The 18,801-nt window shown below is 39.9% G+C and overlaps 2 protein-coding genes across 4 annotated transcripts; both read left to right on the top strand.

The window, feature by feature from the left end:
* Positions 1 to 58: 58 nt before the first annotated feature.
* fbxo21 (F-box protein 21) lies at positions 59 to 9,757 on the top strand. Of its 3 annotated transcripts, none has more exons than XM_042420082.1 (12): positions 59 to 512; positions 1,132 to 1,267; positions 1,796 to 1,890; positions 2,086 to 2,207; positions 2,984 to 3,130; positions 3,444 to 3,580; positions 3,716 to 3,852; positions 4,156 to 4,335; positions 4,469 to 4,601; positions 5,309 to 5,499; positions 6,149 to 6,306; positions 8,663 to 9,757. In XM_042420082.1, exons 1-12 carry the CDS (start codon positions 289 to 291, stop codon positions 8,902 to 8,904), a joined length of 1,902 nt encoding a protein of 633 aa, XP_042276016.1. In that variant the 5' UTR covers positions 59 to 288; the 3' UTR covers positions 8,905 to 9,757. The 3 variants fall into 3 exon arrangements, with proteins under 3 accessions (XP_042276016.1, XP_042276015.1, XP_042276017.1); XM_042420081.1 differs by having other exon boundaries at positions 62 to 512; positions 1,781 to 1,890; XM_042420083.1 differs by lacking the exon at positions 8,663 to 9,757 and adding an exon at positions 8,363 to 8,629 and having other exon boundaries at positions 63 to 512; positions 1,781 to 1,890.
* A 175-nt stretch (positions 9,758 to 9,932) lies between these two features.
* tesca (tescalcin a) lies at positions 9,933 to 18,778 on the top strand. The gene is made up of 8 exons (XM_042420087.1): positions 9,933 to 10,183; positions 11,776 to 11,845; positions 12,366 to 12,446; positions 13,848 to 14,017; positions 15,833 to 15,894; positions 17,566 to 17,673; positions 17,774 to 17,821; positions 17,932 to 18,778. The coding sequence occupies exons 1-8, from the start codon at positions 10,117 to 10,119 to the stop codon at positions 18,022 to 18,024; spliced, it is 699 nt and encodes a 232-aa protein (XP_042276021.1). The 5' UTR covers positions 9,933 to 10,116; the 3' UTR covers positions 18,025 to 18,778.
* Positions 18,779 to 18,801: the final 23 nt, after the last annotated feature.

Genomic DNA, 18,801 nt, shown 5'->3' with positions numbered 1-18,801 from the left:
CAATTTATTCCATGTTAGATATGTGAAATAAGTCAAGTACCTTCAATGAAGAGTTTCTTTTGACCGCTGAATAATTTATAATCCTCTTTGTGAATTTGGGCTAATGTAAACTGTACAGTACGTTTCTTTAACAACACGAAAGTTTCCGGGGAACGTGAAGGCAGCACAGCTTCCCCTTTACTCCTGACCGAACAACCAATCACACTGCACTACCCCACATGCGCCCCGCCCCCTGCGCCATAAAGGGGCGGTGCCTGAGCGATGAGGTAATCGGGGTAAACATTAAAGATGGCGACGCCTGTAGCTGGAGAGGGGCATCCAAGTCTAAATGGGATTATTTCCGAGCACCAAACTAAAAAACTGACCGACCTGCCGACCGAGTTGCTCGAACACATCCTGTGCTTCCCTGCCCTCAAGCACGCCGACATTTGTAACGTGTCATGCTGCTGCAAGCGGCTACACGACGTTTGCCATGGAAGGGGAAAGGTCTGGGGAAACCAGTACAAACTCAGGTGCTGTCATCTTTTTCTATGGTATTCCTTCGGAGTTTTAGCCTCTGGTGTATTTTCACCACTTTCTACAGAAACGAGCTTCCCTTGTCTATTTGCTCATTGCCTTGCTTAGAGCCCTAAATCGCTCCACGTCTACTTAAAGGTGGGTTCGTTTACTGCGAACTCACAGTCAGCTGTCAACGGCTGATATTCTGCTGATGCACCATATTCATCCTCACGCAAGGCCGACGGCAAGCCTCTACTCTGTAGATAACTGAAAAGCGTGTAAATCTTAGCCTTCACATCCTTTAAAAGTTGCAAATTAATCCCGAGTTTACCCAGAACAGCCGAAAATGAAATTGCGTGACCTTGAATGCTACATGTAAGCCTGTGAACTGCAGGAGAGTGCAGCTCTTGCCAAAAGCTAAGCCCTCCTCTGGACTGACTTGGCTGTGAGCGCTACATTACTCTGATGATTGCTTTTCTTTTTTGCAAAGAGAAAAAAACCGTGTCTGCAGTAGGATGATAAACTGTTTCATAGACTGTAACATGTCATATGCTGCTTGAGGTACCTCCAGAGTAATTCTATGCATGCTCAAAAGTGATGCTGAAATAACTATCTGACTGCTTTCATCAACAGATGGCCAAGACTGCAGAGGTTTTACCGTCAGAATGAGAGCTGTGACTGGCTCAAAGAATACAAAACACGCCATAGAGTTGGTATACAAATAAGAAGGACTGTGGAATCAATCTCCAAAAGATTCTTCACAGAGGTTGTAAGTAATTTTTGTTGGGAGTACTTTATTAAGATGTTATTTTAGCAGACTAAATAGATATGTAGGGCTGCAACAAACGATTATTTTCTTGATTAATCGATTAGTTGTTTGGTCCATAAAATGTCAGGAAATGGTGAAAAATATCAATCAATCGTTTTCAAATGTCTTGTTTTGTCCACAACAGTCCAAAACCCAAAGATATTCGGCTTACTTTCATACTGCAGAAGCCTAAAGAAACTAGAAAATGTTCACGTTTGAGAAGCTGGAATCAGAATATTTGGATTTTTTCTTTAAAAAATGACTCAAAACGATTATCAATATAATTAGCGATTAATTTAAAAGTTGGCAACTAATTGATGAATCGACTAATCGTTGCAGCTCTATAGATATGATAGACTAGTGAAAGCATTTTGTGTTAGTTGGATCAGTGTTTGGTCTGTGTGGGTGCATGTTTTTTTGCAAGTAAACATGAGCTCGCTGCGTTCCAAACTAACCCAGAGATCTGTAACTCAGCCTTGCGTTGGCCAGGTTCTGGGAGACAGCTTTGCAGAGATCGAGTCACTCGGGATGCCAGAGCACTTCTGCGAAGACGAGCTCCTCTTCATACTCAACTCGGATAAGAGGTGAGAGCGACGCCGCGCCCGCAGTAAGACTTCTCTACTTGCAACACGCTGGGTTTTGCAATCATTAACGTGATTGTTTGTTGATCATGTTAATCCGCTCTGAGACTGATGTAATTACAAAAGCTCTTGTTGTGTTGCGCAGTCTCTCACCCTTGCACCGTTAATGTCTCCCTCCCGTTCTCTGCCCATCACTAGGAAAAGCTTGACCTTGAAGTACTATGCAAAAAAAATCCTTTACTTCCTGAGACAGCAGAACATCCTGAGGAGTTTGAAGACTTTCTTGGAACAGCCTGTTGAGCAGCAGTCGGCTCTAGAAGGTGAAGCACCTCAATCAACTCATGTTGCAGTGTGCCATGTTACTATAATTTTAAATCTGTTTACCTCAGACCAGTGATTCCCAAACTTATTTAAACCAGAGCAACCCCTCATAGTGGGTTTTTTTTTTCATGGTGATTGGTTAAATGTGTTTTCATTCACTGAATCTTTCATATTCAACATCTTTTTGGGCTAAGAAGGGGTGTTTTTGTCTCAAGATGAGCTTCCCCAGCAGATGTGACATATCGCTGTTGGACAGGCAGCTTTCGGTCGGTTCACGTTCAGTCGTCTTAGCCTGCGCTGAGCTGAGATGTATTAGTGTTTCTCTGAGCTCTGTTACAGTGACAAATCCTTCAATCACGCTGACAGTTGTAATTTCTGACTGCTGTACACCTGGAAAACTCACAAGCTGAACAGCATGTTGTGTCACTGTGCCAACTGTCAGCTGTTATCGTCTTATTTCTTTATGTTTGACACGTTTGGAAAAAGTAATATTAAAGTATAGTGTAAATGTCACTTTTTGTGTATATGGTGAAGCATATTTAGAAATGTACAGTAATAAATATGGGAATAAATTTTGCTCCATCCTCTTTGGGAACCACAACCCTCGATGTCTCCATGTATAGTTTATTGTTACAGTCAACAGCATTTTGCATGACTTGATAGATTTTTTTTTTTTTTTTTTTTAATGAAATTTTATTTTCAAAGTTGATACATTGTGCAATAAGCAACTCTACCTTTATGTCTTCCCCTTTCTTCTTCTCGCCTGCCCCTCTAGGTGCTGTCCTGGTGGATCAGTATTGTAACCCGTTGGCTGATGTCACACTGGACAGCATTTCAGCCCAGCTGGATGAGATCACAGAAAAAGTAAAGAAGATGTTGCGAATCAAGAACCCCTCTCACCCCAGCCTACGTATCGCTCAGGGTGAGCTTTCAAAACCAGCAAAACTTGGAATGAAGAGTTGTCTTTGTGGGAATTTTGTTTTTTCCCCTCCAAAATGCATCAGCACTAGACATTTTAGGCCCATTCCCAGTGTATCAAGAAAAAAACACAATACGAGTACATGTATTTGAGCAAAGATGTCAGTTGCACAAGATCTACAGCACCAGTCAAAAGTTTGGACACACTGTCTCATTCAAGTGAATGGGAAGTTGTGTCCAAACTTTTGACTGGTAGTGTTTTATTTTTCCTTTGAGCCAAAGTTCTTATGAAGCTCTATTTCTTGTGTATGTTGTAGGTGACTGTTTTGTGGTGGAGGACTTTGAGCTCCAGAGGCAGGTGGTCTGTGCCCTAAACTCTGTCTTGTATGAGCAGCTTCAGTACAAAGGCAATGAGTTTGACTACTACAACCCTCTCAACTCTTACATCCACCAGGTGGATCTTCTCTCAAATTTGTGTATTTTACATCACAAGTTTTTCCAGATTTTCTTTAAAATTAAAAAAATAAATCCTCAAACATTTAGACATTTTAGAAAATTTCACTTTATTGACTTTTTGTTTTCCATTTAGGTGCTACTACGCCATACAGGTATCCCCATAAGTCTCTCTGTCCTCTATATGACATTGGCCCGGAAGCTGGGTGTTCAGCTGGAACCTGTCAACTTCCCCAATCACTTCCTGCTGCGCTGGTGCCAGAAACCAAGAGGGTGAATATGTCTCAAATCCCTCTAAACATCATGTACCTGAGCCAAGCTTGAATAATAAGTTAACCATACTTGGACCAACCACTCAAATTATTTGATTGTTCAATTTATTTGCTATTTAAAAAATGATATAGCACGGCACAAGTCTCCTACACATCCTCAGTCAATGACTTACAAACTATTAATTCTGGATTTATTTGGTTTTTGAAAGTAGTTAGTGGGTTCAAAACAAGAAGCCAAACCTTTTGTGATGTGTGTCTGTTAAGTATATTTTCATTTTAGATTTATTAAACTTACTTCCTGCAGGAGCGAGGACATATATGACTTTGTCTACATTGATGCCTTTGGTAAAGGCAAACAGCTGACTGCCAAGGAGTGCGAGTACCTCATTGGCCACCAGGTGACGGCAGATTACTACAGTGCCATCAGCACCATGGAGGTGCTGCTCAGGATGGTGGGAAACCTGCTTAACATCGGAAAAAGAGGGTAAGAGAAACTGTTACAACAGAATATTTTCCACTGGAGAGGGCGGTTAGGGATAGATGGATGGATACTGGAATTAAATCAGTATAATGTTCTATTTCAATCACTTTACCTGCACTGTGTGGTTTCTTTTAAGGGAGGGCAATGAAAAATCTTATCAGCTGCTGAGAGACTCGCTGGACCTCTACCTCACTATCAACCCAGACAACGTGCAGTACCTGCTGCTGCAGGCACGGCTCTACTTCCACCTGGGCATCTGGCCAGAAAAGGTCAAGACTCACAGCCTGATGCTCTTTTCTAATGCTCTAATAGAAGTCAATTCACAAAGTGTTAAAGTTGCAATACATGACATTCAGCCACTAGATGTCGCACTATAGCACCAACATCTCAGACCAAAACAAACATGTCTTTTAATCAATAAAGTTGAAAGAAGGAAAAAAAAAAAAAAAGAAGAAACAGAGCCAACCACTCACGAAACTCAGATCAAACTGTCAAACTAGGCAATGCTGATCAAATATGGATCAAGATTCTGTTAGTGTATTGCCTATTTCTCGCCTCAAATGTTTTCAGAAATATATTTTAGCGTACTTTTTAGCTCTAATTTGAGAGTTTGTGACATGGCTACCATCTTGGAAACGGATGTGGAGCACATGGAGGGACTCGCATGCACTAACATGCACACGCACATGCACTAACATGCACATGCGGCCGGTGTGGCCACCAGAACAAAGAACACTGTGACTTCATTCACTGCTCAGGTCGCCATTACTCCGCTTTATCTTTATATAGCAAATAGTTGTTTGTTGACATCCAGTGAGGCTCAGTTTCATTTATTGGACCTTTTTTAACTACCATTCCATACATAACACTCATTATTCAGCCCTTGCTCAATAGTTAAATCTGTAACACATTGTGTTGTTGTCCAGATCAGAGATACTCAAAATTTTCATCTACTGATATTTATCTTCTGTCCCAGGTGCTAGACATCCTGCAGCACATTCAGGCGTTGGATCCCTCCCAGCACGGGGCAGTGGGTTACTTGGTGCAGCACACGCTGGAGCATATCCAACATAAGAAACATCCTGTGGCACCTGAAGTGAAGAGGCGTAGCGCTCCAGAACACCTGGAGGTCCAGTATTCAGTGGGCCTCATCATGAAACACAAGAGGTGGGTCAGACTAACATGCGGTACACCAATGCTCCTCCATAATATCTTCTCTATTAACTTAAACCTGCAGTGCAGAACTTTTATATATAAATGAATGTCTGTTACATTCAAGCCCTTATCAAATGAGTTCACACATTGCTGATTAAGCCTATCACCACCAGATAAATCTCTTTGTATTTCACAGTAGCTGGCCATTGGGCCATTGTGCAGCTCTTCCAGATTTTCCAAATGTTATAGGACCGAATGGATCAAATTCTCATAGTGAAATGAGTCATTTCACAGGGGTTATTTGACACTCAAAACAATTTATCCACTGTTTAACAGCAGCAACAGTAGGTTACAGCCAGTACTGGCCATCAGGCATACCGCAACAAATCCCGATGGGCCAGTGGACCATCAAAAAATATGTTTTTGGGCTGGATGGTCAAATCATATCTGTTTTTACTGGCCCTCTCTGTGTGCATGTCATTCTGGGTTCACATGAGAGTGTGCTGCATGCCTCTGTCAGGCAATCACAGCCAAGCGCCCCCTTTTTACTCTCACTGCCAGAAGAGGGACACAAACACTCCAGCTTGAAGGCATCCCTCTGCAATCTTTCTGTATTTAAGATTACACAAGTGTGTCCGTCCTGTTCCATTTCCTTCAACAGGTCAGGTTATAACTGTGTGATCTACGGCTGGGACCCTAAGTGCACCATGAGCCAGGAGTGGATCACCACCATGAGGGTCCACCAGCTGTCCAACGGTGCCAACCAGCCCTTCTACAACGTCCTTGTTCAGGACGGAACATGTCGCTACGCAGCACAGGGTATGGATCACACACACACACCAGCATTGTGATGATAAATGTCTTTCCGCTGAATGGGTGTTTAGAGGTTGTGAGATGACATGAAATTTTAAAAAATAATAATAAAAAAGTTCATGATAAATATGTTAAATCTCTTATAAATGACATTGAGAAAGAATGTATCATTGCACCCTCTAGGCAATGACTAGTAATGCCTCAAGCGAAATGGCCCAATACAGAAAAATGAATAAATCATGATTTGTTGTTGAAGTTCACCATCTTCACTACAACGAGCAATGCCCCCTTTCTTTCTTTCTTTTTTCTGTAGTTTATATTTAATGCCAAATATGTTGTGTCTCTTTAATTTGCAGAAATTGTATAAAATCTGAACATATAACAAATTCAGATTCAGGCAAATTTATTTATCCCAGAAGGGCAATTCAGTTCTACAGCCTATCCAGACCACACACAAGATAAACTCAGAGGCAAGCAGCAACCTGTCAGAGACAACAGATCAGCACATGGGTTACAAGGAACAGGAGCAGCGAACACACTCTGGCACCCTTGGTTTGTCCTGCATATGCAGGCTCAGACGAGGAACCAGACAAAAAGCAAACAAAACAAAGTAATAAACATAAGTTTCAGGAATGAAGTATATCCAGCAACAGTCTGGCACACTCAGCTCGCCCTGTAAACGCAGGCTTACCTGTTAAAGTTCACATAAGTTAAAAACAATGTGTCATTCATTTCAAATGACTGGCGGCATTTAGCAGCCTGATAGCAGAAGGAAGGAAGGACTTAAAGGAGCACTTTGTTTTTTCTAAGGGGCACATTATAATGTCAGCCTGAGGGCGTTACAGTGACTGGACAGGACATGGTTAGATCAGTTGATAATTCCTTTTACTTTCTGGGCCACACGTTTCTCCCAAAGGGAGCACACGTCTATTTGCTGGACTCCAATTATCTTTGAGCAGACCTTAACAATACTGTTTAGGCTATTCTTGTCCTTCACAGATAACCCATTAAACCAGCAAATAAATTAGAAAGTTAAAAGACTTTCAATGAATGAACGGACTCTGTGTTCACGTCAAATTTGAGTTGAGAGTCGAACACGATTTTAACATCCTCGCCATGTATAATGCAAGCTTTTGGTTTGTCACTATTTTTCCTAAAATCAATGATGAGTTCCTTTAGTTTTTGACATGTTAAGGAAGTTATCATCACACCATTTAACAAAGGCAGGCAGGGCACAACCATGATCTGACTCCGAGTCCTTAGGGAGAGACAATACGGTGGTGTCATCAGAGAATTTCACAAGATAGCTGCCCTCTTGAGAAGTCCTGCAGCTATCTGTGCACATAACAAAAAGCAGGTGGACCAGGACACAACCTTGGGGTGAGCCCGTATTTGAAACCCTGGCATTGGATATATGTTGATTCACTAAAACCTGCTGGATTCTGCCTGTTAAAAAAATACAGATTTAAGATTTGTGTGTCTCAAGGTGTTTATACACTCTGTGAGGATGAAGAGTTTTGCATCCTCCTCACCTTTTACCAGCTTGAAAAGCAAACTGCAGGGAGTCTAGTTTGCCATCAATTAGGGAGACAACTTTATCTTTTAAAATTCAAAATGATTCATTACAAGTACAAGGTAAGCGCAACAGGTCTGAAATTTAGTTCCTTTGGATCTTTTTTTGATTTTGGAGAATTTAATATTGCCTACTAAAACAAGTAAAAGGGTAAGTAAAAATCATTTGTTCTCTCTTTAAAAGATGATCTTGATTTTAAAATAAAGAATATTATACACACAGATGTACTGATTAATGTCATAATTACCATAAATTAAGCAAAGCCTACAAGGTAGTTCATCAGGCAGACAGCTGAAGTGGTGCTGCATCATTGTTTTTGGCAGAAAATGTTCTGGCTCATGAAAGCTTCTAGCTAATAGACAGACTTATATATTTATTACCTTGTGTCTAACCTGCTCACCATGTTGCTCAGAGTGCTGATGCTACACAGCCTTCATTGTTGGTATGCATTAATGTTGCTCCTTTCACCACCTTAACATTCACCTGCAGGCTCCACTCTATAATGATCCCCGAGGAGGATTTGTATCGATCGCACGCTGAACTGTTGCTCAACATGCTTTACAGGAAGTGATAAGACATGAAGCTGTGAAGCTATAAATGATAACTTTTCTTAATAAACTAAACATGTTTATATGTGTGTTTGACCTGATAATATATGTATATTGATTATGGCTGGCACTGTTCTGGGTTAATTTCCTCCTTTTTTTTTCCACTTCAGTTTATACATTTAAATTTACACTACATGTATATCTTATTAGAATGTCACACTACTTCACTGTTGTCCCCCAGAGAACCTGGAGCCCCACTCAGCCCCCCTGGAGATCGGCCACCCGGAAGTGGGTCGCTATTTCTCCGAGTTCGCCGACACCCACTACGTTGCCAACGAAGAACTGCAGACACGATACCCCGAGGACATGGCCGAAACTCTCGGCACGGTGCAGGAGCTTTATCACAGACTGACACCTGGCTCTGGGAACCAAGACCAGGCTCCTGCCACAGACCAAAACAACCACCAAGCCATGCCCATGTAGCAAAGATGCTGTGTCCAAATACCCTGCCGACTTAGGTTAAAACCATTACTGGTCACCCATTCTCAATTCACAGTCCACTTATCTGTTGTTTTACTTCACATACTCAGTGTTAGGACATGTGTTACAAGTGAAGGTTTTTTGTAAAAGACAGCAAGTTTACAGTATTTCCAAAAATAACCGATCACTTGTGTAGCAATTCAGTCATGTTCCACACGCATCTGGAAAATGTATTTTAATATTTCCAGGTCCATAAGATTGTGAGGAAAAAGATACCAAAAGGTGCAGAGACATTTTGGTACTGTTGTACCAATAATCATCATGACCACACATGTTTAAATACTACAATGTATAGTATTAGTATAGTATTACTATCTAGTGCAATCTATGGAGTGAAATGCATCACTTGGACGACATGGGGACAAAAATCTTCTCTCTGGTAATGAAGTTGAGTTTGGAAAAAAGTATGGAAATTCAACAAAAATGAAGTAAACGATTAAGTGGAGGAGTAAATTAAGGATGGGTATCCAGGTGCTGTAAATCTCCCCTCACCTAAAACCAAGGAATGCTCCCTAACTCCTGTCCACACCTCCTCGCTCCCAGCACCAGTCAAACAAGCCCCCCAGCATATAGCCTGCTCCCACAGTTACCGTGCCACACAAAAGACTATGAAGAAAAAAAATATGTTGTAAATTGACTTTACTTTTACCTTCCCTATCTTTTATTCAAGTTTGATGCACTTGAAAGTTTAACTTTCAGATTTCTAGAGTATCTTAATTTTTTTTCTGTATATTTACAAGTGAAACATGTAGGATGTCATTGGTTCATCGGTGTTGATGAGCTGTTAATGGAAAAACAAAACAAAAGAGGAACCAATAAGGACACTTGAAACTCTGAGCTTTGAGGAAACTTAACAAAATAAAGCGCTTCAAGTTTTTTTCTAGCTTCTCTCTGACTATTTTTACTATAGAATGATGTGATGCATAATACTAACCGTGATTTACTGCAGGAAACCGACAAGAAACAAGAAGACAGCAGGTTATTTATCCGCAGGCTGTGCGGATTTAGGACCTTGAGGATGCCAGATGTGTCTTAAGACGCCAGTAGACTACAGTTGCATTGACCTGCCGATACCGCGATAAAGCAGCAGCAGCTCTCAAAAGTTGAGCCAGTCGAACCAGATTTTGCGCTCTGACGCACGGTGGAACAGCAGCGATGGGAGCTTCACAAACCAAGACGCACACCAGGCATAAATACCAGGACCTGGCGGATAAAACAGGATGTGAGTAGTTTTTTTTTAAATGTAAAAACTGAAATATAAGAACGTAAAATAATAATAATAATAAAAGTTGTTTTTGTATGCGGCAGTGTTAGTGTGAAATCAGGTGTACAAGTGGCGACAAATTAGGGTCATGACGGGAATAAAAGGAGATTTACATGACTGGTGCGATGATCAGATTTCCATGTGTCCAAAGTTTCTATGCGTATTAATACATATTTACATAGCCAATGCTGTTGAGATCAGTAAACAAGGAAGTAACAAACAATCACGCAAGACGTCGCCTGTTGAACAAATACAGCTTCAAATGTGAGCATTCATGATTTAGCGTATCTGCTCGTTTTTTATTAATCCTGAATATATAGCCTGGATAGTACGACTAACTTCATAAATCACACAAGCAACCTTTCCTATAACTGATCTGATTTTGTGTCCGCATTTATTTTGTGTTTATATTTGTCAAACAGGTTGGATTCCTAAGTGTTATACTGGTCCAACTGGTGTGATATAATCTGAACACACTTGTCCTTATCCGTTGTGATAACCCCCCCCAATTCTTTCCTCCCTCATAAAGGATACGAAGTTCAATACAGAAATGAAACAAACAGAAGTGTGTAGATCTCCTAATGTGTAACCTTTGCATGCAGTGGCATGCACAGTCAGAGCAGTAGGGATAAGGGTTGCATCCCATTCAGAGCGCAAATTTATTGTTACAGTGTTGGTGAGACTTTGAACTGTTTTATTGCCTTCACTTCCCCAAGGTGGGGCTTTGACCCCCTTCTCTCTGGGCTGAGTGGGAGATTTTATGGACTCCTATGTTCTGGATCCTCTGATGAAATCTTTAATTGCACTATCAGGTCCTATACACTTGCTGGTATTGCATTGACATCAGCTTTCTGTTGTTTTTTTCTTTTGTAATTGGCTAATTGGCCCATGTAATTATAGTTAATTGTGTGTTCCATCTGCATCTATTGAACTTACTGAAAACCAATTGCCCGTTGTGTTTTCACGTAATTGTCACACCGCCCATGACAACCAACAAACTTGTTCCTGCATAAGACTGTCACCGTATTCTTCACTTCACACTCAGCTGCTACTGCAAACATCCCATTCAGCAGCTACAGGAGGAGAGGAAATAGTGGTCAAAATAAGCACAAGTGTTTACGGAAACAATTGAAAATGCAAACCCTGTGCAGATATGGGACTAGGCAGAGCCAGATAATCATGTTTAAACCTTTCATTGTGTGGCCAGTAGTCCACACAGTGAGTTAATGATTCAAGGAACCCTTTTGAAATGGCATGAAAAGACAATCCCATTGTTTGCTTAGCCATTAGACTGATAGTAGAGTTGCAAGTTTCACAGTTTAATCATAATCCAGTATGTTACAATTAAAAGAAAATCAAGAAAGGGAGTGATTGTAAACTTCTGTTTATTATCATTTAACTGCATGTTAGATATGCCTTATAGTCAATCAAAGGAGTGCAAGAGACGTGTTGATAGGTGTGGTGTGATTATGGGTGTATGCATACCAGAGGAAGCTGTGATTAGCTGTGATGAACATACTTTCATGTTGTTGGTGTTTTTTCATTTGTAGTTTCTTTGGAGCAGATTCAGAACCTTCACAAAAGATTCCAGCAACTGAGTAAAAACGAAGAGACGATAAGGTAAAATGTTAAAAATGGCAAATCTTTGCTGTGAAACTGCATTTGGTTTGAATGGAAACCATTCAGCCTTTTCAGTTGGTCACAGCTGAAAATGAAATAGTACCTACATGTCTACTATGAATGTTGAATTGTGGGTATTTGTGGTATCTTTGGCACAGGCATAAACAAGCACATATGGTGACATACGCAGGCTGAACTAATGCACACCCGCAAGCATTAGGCAAATACAATATGTCGACGCATTCAGGCACACATACTGTACACACACACACACATTCATTCATGTATAAACACACACACAAAACTGCCAAAGTGGCACGTTGGCAGTGATAGGTCACAAGTTCCTTCCCTTTAAAAAGGAACAAGGTACAAATGCTGCACATGGCAGGTATTTTTCCTGACAGTTTACCTTCTGAGAGAGATTCTGTTACTTCCCACAATTCACATTCAGTGTCATTAAAGCATGCTGGTACTGTAGTGTCTGTTTAATGATAATGGTATTTCTCTTGTCGCACTGCAGCAGAGAGAACTTGGACAGCATACCAGCGCTCGCCAACAATCCAATAAGAAAGCAAATTATTGAAGCCTTCTTCGATAAAAGGTGGGAACAGTTAAATTACACCTCAAACTGCCGGTAAATGGCCATTTCAGTTGCTTTTATCAGCACTATCTTGGTATGATTTTGAATATATTCAAGACACTCTCAAAAGCAAACCTCTATTATATGATTTGTGAAAAGTAAGTCTTCAAACATCCATAATTATCCAAGATGTGTGTCAGCTTTTAACTGGTATGATGGAGATTCCTTCCTGACCAAAGTGCATAAACAAATGCTTTAAGGCCAGGCACTGCTAGCTAACAAGTACTTAATGTTTTAGTAAAAACTTATTACACTTCAGTTTTTGTGCATATTAAACAAGATATTACATGTTAATTAATGAGCTTTAGAGGTGCTGATAGAAGGATTTTGTTACCATTGGACAGAGCTAGGCTAGCTGTTTCCACATTTTCACTCTTTCTGCTAAGCTAACCGGCTTCTGCTTGTATCTTGATATTTTCCATACAGACATGAATGGTATCAATTTTCTTGTCTGACCCCCAGCACGAAAGCAAATATGCATATTTCCCAAAATGTTGAGCTATTCCATCAAACATTAGATATCGTCCTGTATTTGCTGTTGATATGATGGAGGTTCTTTCCTGACCACAGCTGCATAAACACAGGCTGTAATGAGCAGCAATGAAATTCACTTCCCATATTTTGTGTTCAGTTTTATAATTTGTCAAATTATGATGCCTAATAGGTTAAATCCTCATTTTAAGGCATTGAATATGGCTGTCTTCTTCCATTTACTATGTGCAGTCAGGCACTGTTACTGAATTTCAAAGGATTTTATTAACATTACAAATGTAGAGATGCATTAATCTTAGGAATGTTTAGAGTAGTTTAATCAAACTCGTGTTTCTACTGCTTTACTTCTGTTTGTTTAGTCAAATGAAAACAATGCCAGTCAAACATGGGAGGTTGAAATTAACTTGGATGCATCAATTGCTGATATCATCTATTTAGGTCTGTGGTGCAGTTTGTGAAAACAAAATCAGCCATCCATCCATTAGCTAACGGAAAGAACATAAAAATCAAGATCTTGTGGTTATGAGCTAATAAACAGTTGTTGATGTTTTAAAAGCTGCAGTTCCTGCTTTGGATAGCATTTAAAAGGGCAAACCACAATGTAGACTGTCCAGTAAACAAGCTATCTGTGAGTCCATGTGACTGTTGTCCTCAAGCACACAAGTCATGTACACAGTGTCAACATAAAGGGACCAAATGCAAAAATATATTAGTGGTCACTTCCACTTTTCGGACTCAAGAAAATCTAACCGTAATCGTGAATGCACCCATAGAATCCCGTGATCAAAATGTCAGATTTTTAAGCAGGCAAAAAGCAAAATTGGTTGAATTTTAACGCCTAAATTTTGATTTCTTGTGCCTGCCACTCAGGAACCAGCATAAGGAGGAGGAGGAGGAGGAGGAGGAGGAGGAGGAGGAGGAGGGCTCCCTCATGGAGATTAGCTTCGAGCAGTTCCTCATGGTCATGTCCCACTTCCGCCCTCCGACCCTGAAGACGACGGACGAGGAGAGGGAAGCTATGAGAAAGGAGAAGCTTCGCTGTAAGAAACTGCAATCCATTTTTAATAATAATATTACAAGTCAGGAAACTGTTAGTCTAGGGTCACCACCACCAAAGCTTTATTCTCTCCTGCGTCGTCCTTTTTATGTGTTACGATTACAAAACACCAGGAAAGATGTCCACCACCCAGTCTAGGTATCCAATTGGTGAGTATCTCATTTCAGTTGCCACCAACATGCCAGAAACAGTGTGGCGATGCATAGCTGCATAAGTGAGTGCTGGATTCCTCACCGAATGTCAGCTTAGAGAGGTATTGGAGAGGCTCGTAGGTATTCATGGCTTAGTTGGGAACGCGTCCAGAACAGAAGCTTCAAAACCCCGAACTGTCACAAGCATGGAAACATTTGAAACCACAAAATCATGACCCAATAATTTACATTTTCTTCTTCTCCTCAACCTGCCTTGTATGATTTGTGATTTCTTACATTTCCCAGAATTCATTTTACAAACCCCAGGGAAAGAGTGCCGCTTTCATGCCAAAGTGCACTTCCAAGGGAAACACTTGTTAGAGAGGCTGGATTTACAACTGGGCAAATAAACAACTGACACATGACCTGGTACCCAAGAGAGTCACTTAAGGCACTTGGTTTAAAATCCAATCGGCGAAAATACACCATTTAAGCACACCATCATCATTAATGATCAATAATTGGAATGACAGCGGCCTGAAGAGGAGCCCTGCATTATTTATTATTTAGTCACTATCACTTTCACTTCAGTAGCTCCCTTTAGTGCACAATTTGCCTTGAGGCCTCCTAGCAGGTTAATCCAGCCATGTGTAGTAACTATGTAGCCGGATAACTTATGAACACGAGGGTGTGTCTGTAATCGTAGCCATGGCCCGTCTTAAAAATGTAAAATATCTTAAGCTGAATTGGATTCTAGTCTTTTAGTGGAGGAATTTTCTGTGTAGCGCCAACACAGGGTTCACATTCATGTTTTGCTTTTTTGTGTAATCTCTCAACAACTGCTGGATAGATGACCATGAAATTTTGTATACATTGTGCGAATTTTAATTTATTTTCTCCGTAGAAAAACATGGTGGCACAAAACCGCAAAGCACAAGTTTTTTTTATTCATTTATTTATTTATTTTTTTACAGGAGACAATTACCAAACGACACTACAACCATATCTGTCTCCTTTCTAAGGATTGATCATGTCCAATCCTGCTGGGCTTCACAACAAACCATTTATCTGAGCTGTGTGTCTCAGTTGTCACCTGTTGTGTCACAATGTTGTTTTCCCACATATTTGATTTTTTTTTTTGTTGTTGTTGTTGTTATTATTTTGGGTAACCATATGTCAACACAGCTGTCCCTCCTGTCATACTGATGAATTGAAGAAAGAGAAGAGAAAAAAGATGAGCCATTTCCAAGACAGTTTGACATTAAAGCTGACATTCTATTTACTCTTGAGGGACATTGGACATTGAAGCAATATAGTCAAAATGTCTTTGCACATTGCCTAAGAAAGTGATTTTTTTTTTTTTTTTTTTATTGTTGCTGCTGCAGGACATTAAGTATTGTCATGAGACTGAATCTTGTAAATGAAAGTAGTGGCATTGTAAGGGTGTTTCCTTGCCTCAGTGTTAACATTCAGCAGTGGCTGACAGGGCCTGAAAGTGAGCCGCCATTATGTCCTATATAACTCTCTCTTATCTCTACATCTGGGCAAACATTCCCCTAATCATAGCTTCCTCTGGTGTGTTAGTAAGTGTGTGTTCTTAGAGCTGATGATGGAGAGTTTCTTAGAGATTCGACCAAACACTGACTTCTTCTCCTCTGATTTCCCAGTTCTGTTCAACATGCATGACACAGACAACGATGGCATCATCACTCTGGAGGAGTACAGGAAGGTAAGACGTCATAACCATGAAGGCCTCAATGTGGAGTATAGATGATGTTTTTTTTGTAGTATGGGATATACATTCATTTATTTAAAGCTGCACATGGCAGGAGTTTTATCTGAAAGTTTTATATTTATCTGCCAGTATTACAAAATTGCAAAAGTGAGAAGGTTGCTATGCCCTTCCTTTGATTTAGACATGTCTTGTTTGCCCAAATGAAGCCCTGCTGTCTGCTTCAGTTCTGCACCCACAGAAAATGACAACTGAAAATATAATCAAATTTGAAATGTATGCAAATTAAAGTTAATTCTTGACCTTGAAAATGGCAGTTTGACAAAAACATCTCAACTCAAGGTCCACTTACTGGCTTTTTTCAGAGCCTTCAACTGCATCTTTTGGTCTTTCTCAGCAGTTGGAGCTCCAGAAAAAGCTGGTAAGCAACCTTGAGTTGAAGTGAAGCAAATTCACTTCATATGTGATCATACTTAATTTCCTTTTCTTTTAATGCATCAAATGACCAGACCTGACCAGTTGTTCCATCTAAACTAAACTGGACCTTATTACAAACAAAAGAGAAGGATCTTTAATAACATACAGTACAAACAGCACATGTACTATATGTACTATAAGCAATAACTTTTAAAGGCCGTGTACACCCACACATTTCCAGTTATTCTTACTGATCATGTTGCTCAGGATGAAGTATGGCGGAGCTATTCTGGGAATGACATCAACAGTCTGTACATGCCTATACAGTCCTGAGGAATCAGCCAAAATAAGCGAAGACATACGTGTTGTTGGATCATGGGGATGCAGGGGCTTTAAATGTTATCCAGATGTATTACCAGCAGTTGACTGACAATACACATACAATAATAAGCTGATATGCTCTATGTTTTGTTGTTCTGTGAATGTGAAATGCATAAAGTTAGCCCACCCATTTACAGTAAAGTAAGCCCAAATTAATACCGCTTAGTGAGCTGGTTTGCCCTTTGTAGTGCACTAATGGAAACATCACATGAAGCATGTCAATATGAGACACATGAGTAACTCTTAAGGTGTGTCAGTCATGAAAGTTTCCGATGAACTTATATTTTAGAACATCTTGGTTTAAAAATAGAGCATCTTGCTTCCTCAAAATTAGTTTTTCCATTTGAAAGAGAATGTTGCAACATAATGCAGACAGAGATTATTCAGGTTTAAACCAACAGCATTTTCTTTTTCTGTTTTTTTTTTTTTCAGATGCAGTTTTATTAGATGTCTGATCATGTTGGATAGATCACGTTAGATTTTATTGGCCTTTATACTAATAGATAATTATGTAATCATAATGACTATGATGAAAAATTAGGTTAAACAAGAGTTTTAAGTAATTTTTTCCTTTCACAAAGACTGAATGAAATCCAAATGGTTTTCTAAATAGTGAGTGAGAACTCTCAGCTTTTCTTGATAACCTTTAGCATCAAATGATCAAAACCAGTTCAGTAGCTAAAAATGCACATGATATACTGTACATGGAGTAGTTCACTGAAGTTACCTTACTTAACAGCCAGAGATAAGAAAAATTTACCTCAATTCCCAGATGTTATCTGGAACTGTTACCCTGTGAAGTTGCCTTGTGTGGCTTTAAGATTTATGCTGTTAAAACCCCAATGAGTGAAAATGTTGTTCTCATCCAAGGTGGTGACGGAGCTTCTGTCAAAAAGCGGAGCCATCGGGCAAGAAGCTGCCAGGGCGATAGCAGACGCTGCCATGTTGGAAGTGGCGAGCACAAATGTGCCTCACATGGTAATAGAACTTAACAACAACTAAACTGTTAAAATGAATTCTCACAGATCTGCAAATCCACCGCAAAGTAACAGATTAATTGATCTCTTTATCATTTCAGGGCCCGGATGAAATTTATGAAGGAATAACATTTGAGCATTTTGAAGAGGTTTGCACCATTCCAACTTTATGTTTACCAAAAAAAATATTTGAAACACCCCCCCCCCCCCCCCCCCAAATTTACAAATGCTTGACACAATTATGTTTTTCTGCCCGCAGATTTTAAAAGGCCTTGAGATGGAGACCAGGATGCATATCCGCTTCTTGGATGTAGACACTATAACAATGCGTTGTGGGAAATCAAGCTCATGAAGGAGTTCTTTTGAAGAAATGTTTTATGTTGCTGCTGTTTTTAGCAGAACCTTTCCAGTCCTTAAATGGAATGGAGCCCCTTTTGATATTGGGTATGCACTAATATTTTTGGACAGAGAATGAGAAATAGTCATATATGTACATTTTTATACAACTTACAAAGACCGCCTGCTGCTCCTGCAGTTCAAGGCTTTGAAAGACAGTGGAGGTGTTCTAATACTTGAGTCACTTCTGTAGTTAATTCATTTTTCAAACACATTCCAAAGAGATTAATTTCCCCTCTCTTTTGTCACAGTACTATTAATTTTTATCATATTTAAAACTAACACACTACCTCTCGCTGATTTTCTGTCTTCTAAAACTAAGCTGTTTTACAAATCTGTATATAATCAGTGTGTAATGTAAAGGTTTCTTTGTGCTTTTGGTCCAGAAGGTTGACAGATGATTTGAAGTCAGTCATGCTCAGTGACTGCTCTGGCATTTATGGGTCATCTGTTATGGCCAACATCCAAAGCATGAGATTACAGGCACATACCATTCCTCTGCAGCTCCAGAATAGTTGCAGGTTTAATTTATCTGTTCCTCTGAGACTTTGTGTAATCAAATACTGTTGTTCTACTCTGAAAAGTCAGCCACCAAGAATGATGAACTCTCTTTTGACTGCAAGTATATAAATACTTTCCCAAAGATGAATTATTACAGACTTTGCACTGAATTATATTAATGAACAAAATAAATTGAAGTCATTATGATAAAACAATTGCATGTTTAAGATGG

Source organism: Thunnus maccoyii, chromosome 9 (assembly GCF_910596095.1).
Source record: "Thunnus maccoyii chromosome 9, fThuMac1.1, whole genome shotgun sequence".
Classification (NCBI taxonomy): Eukaryota; Metazoa; Chordata; class Actinopteri; order Scombriformes; family Scombridae; genus Thunnus; species Thunnus maccoyii.
Note: the sequence above shows the minus strand (reverse complement) of the source record. Positions and strands in the feature narration are given on the sequence as shown.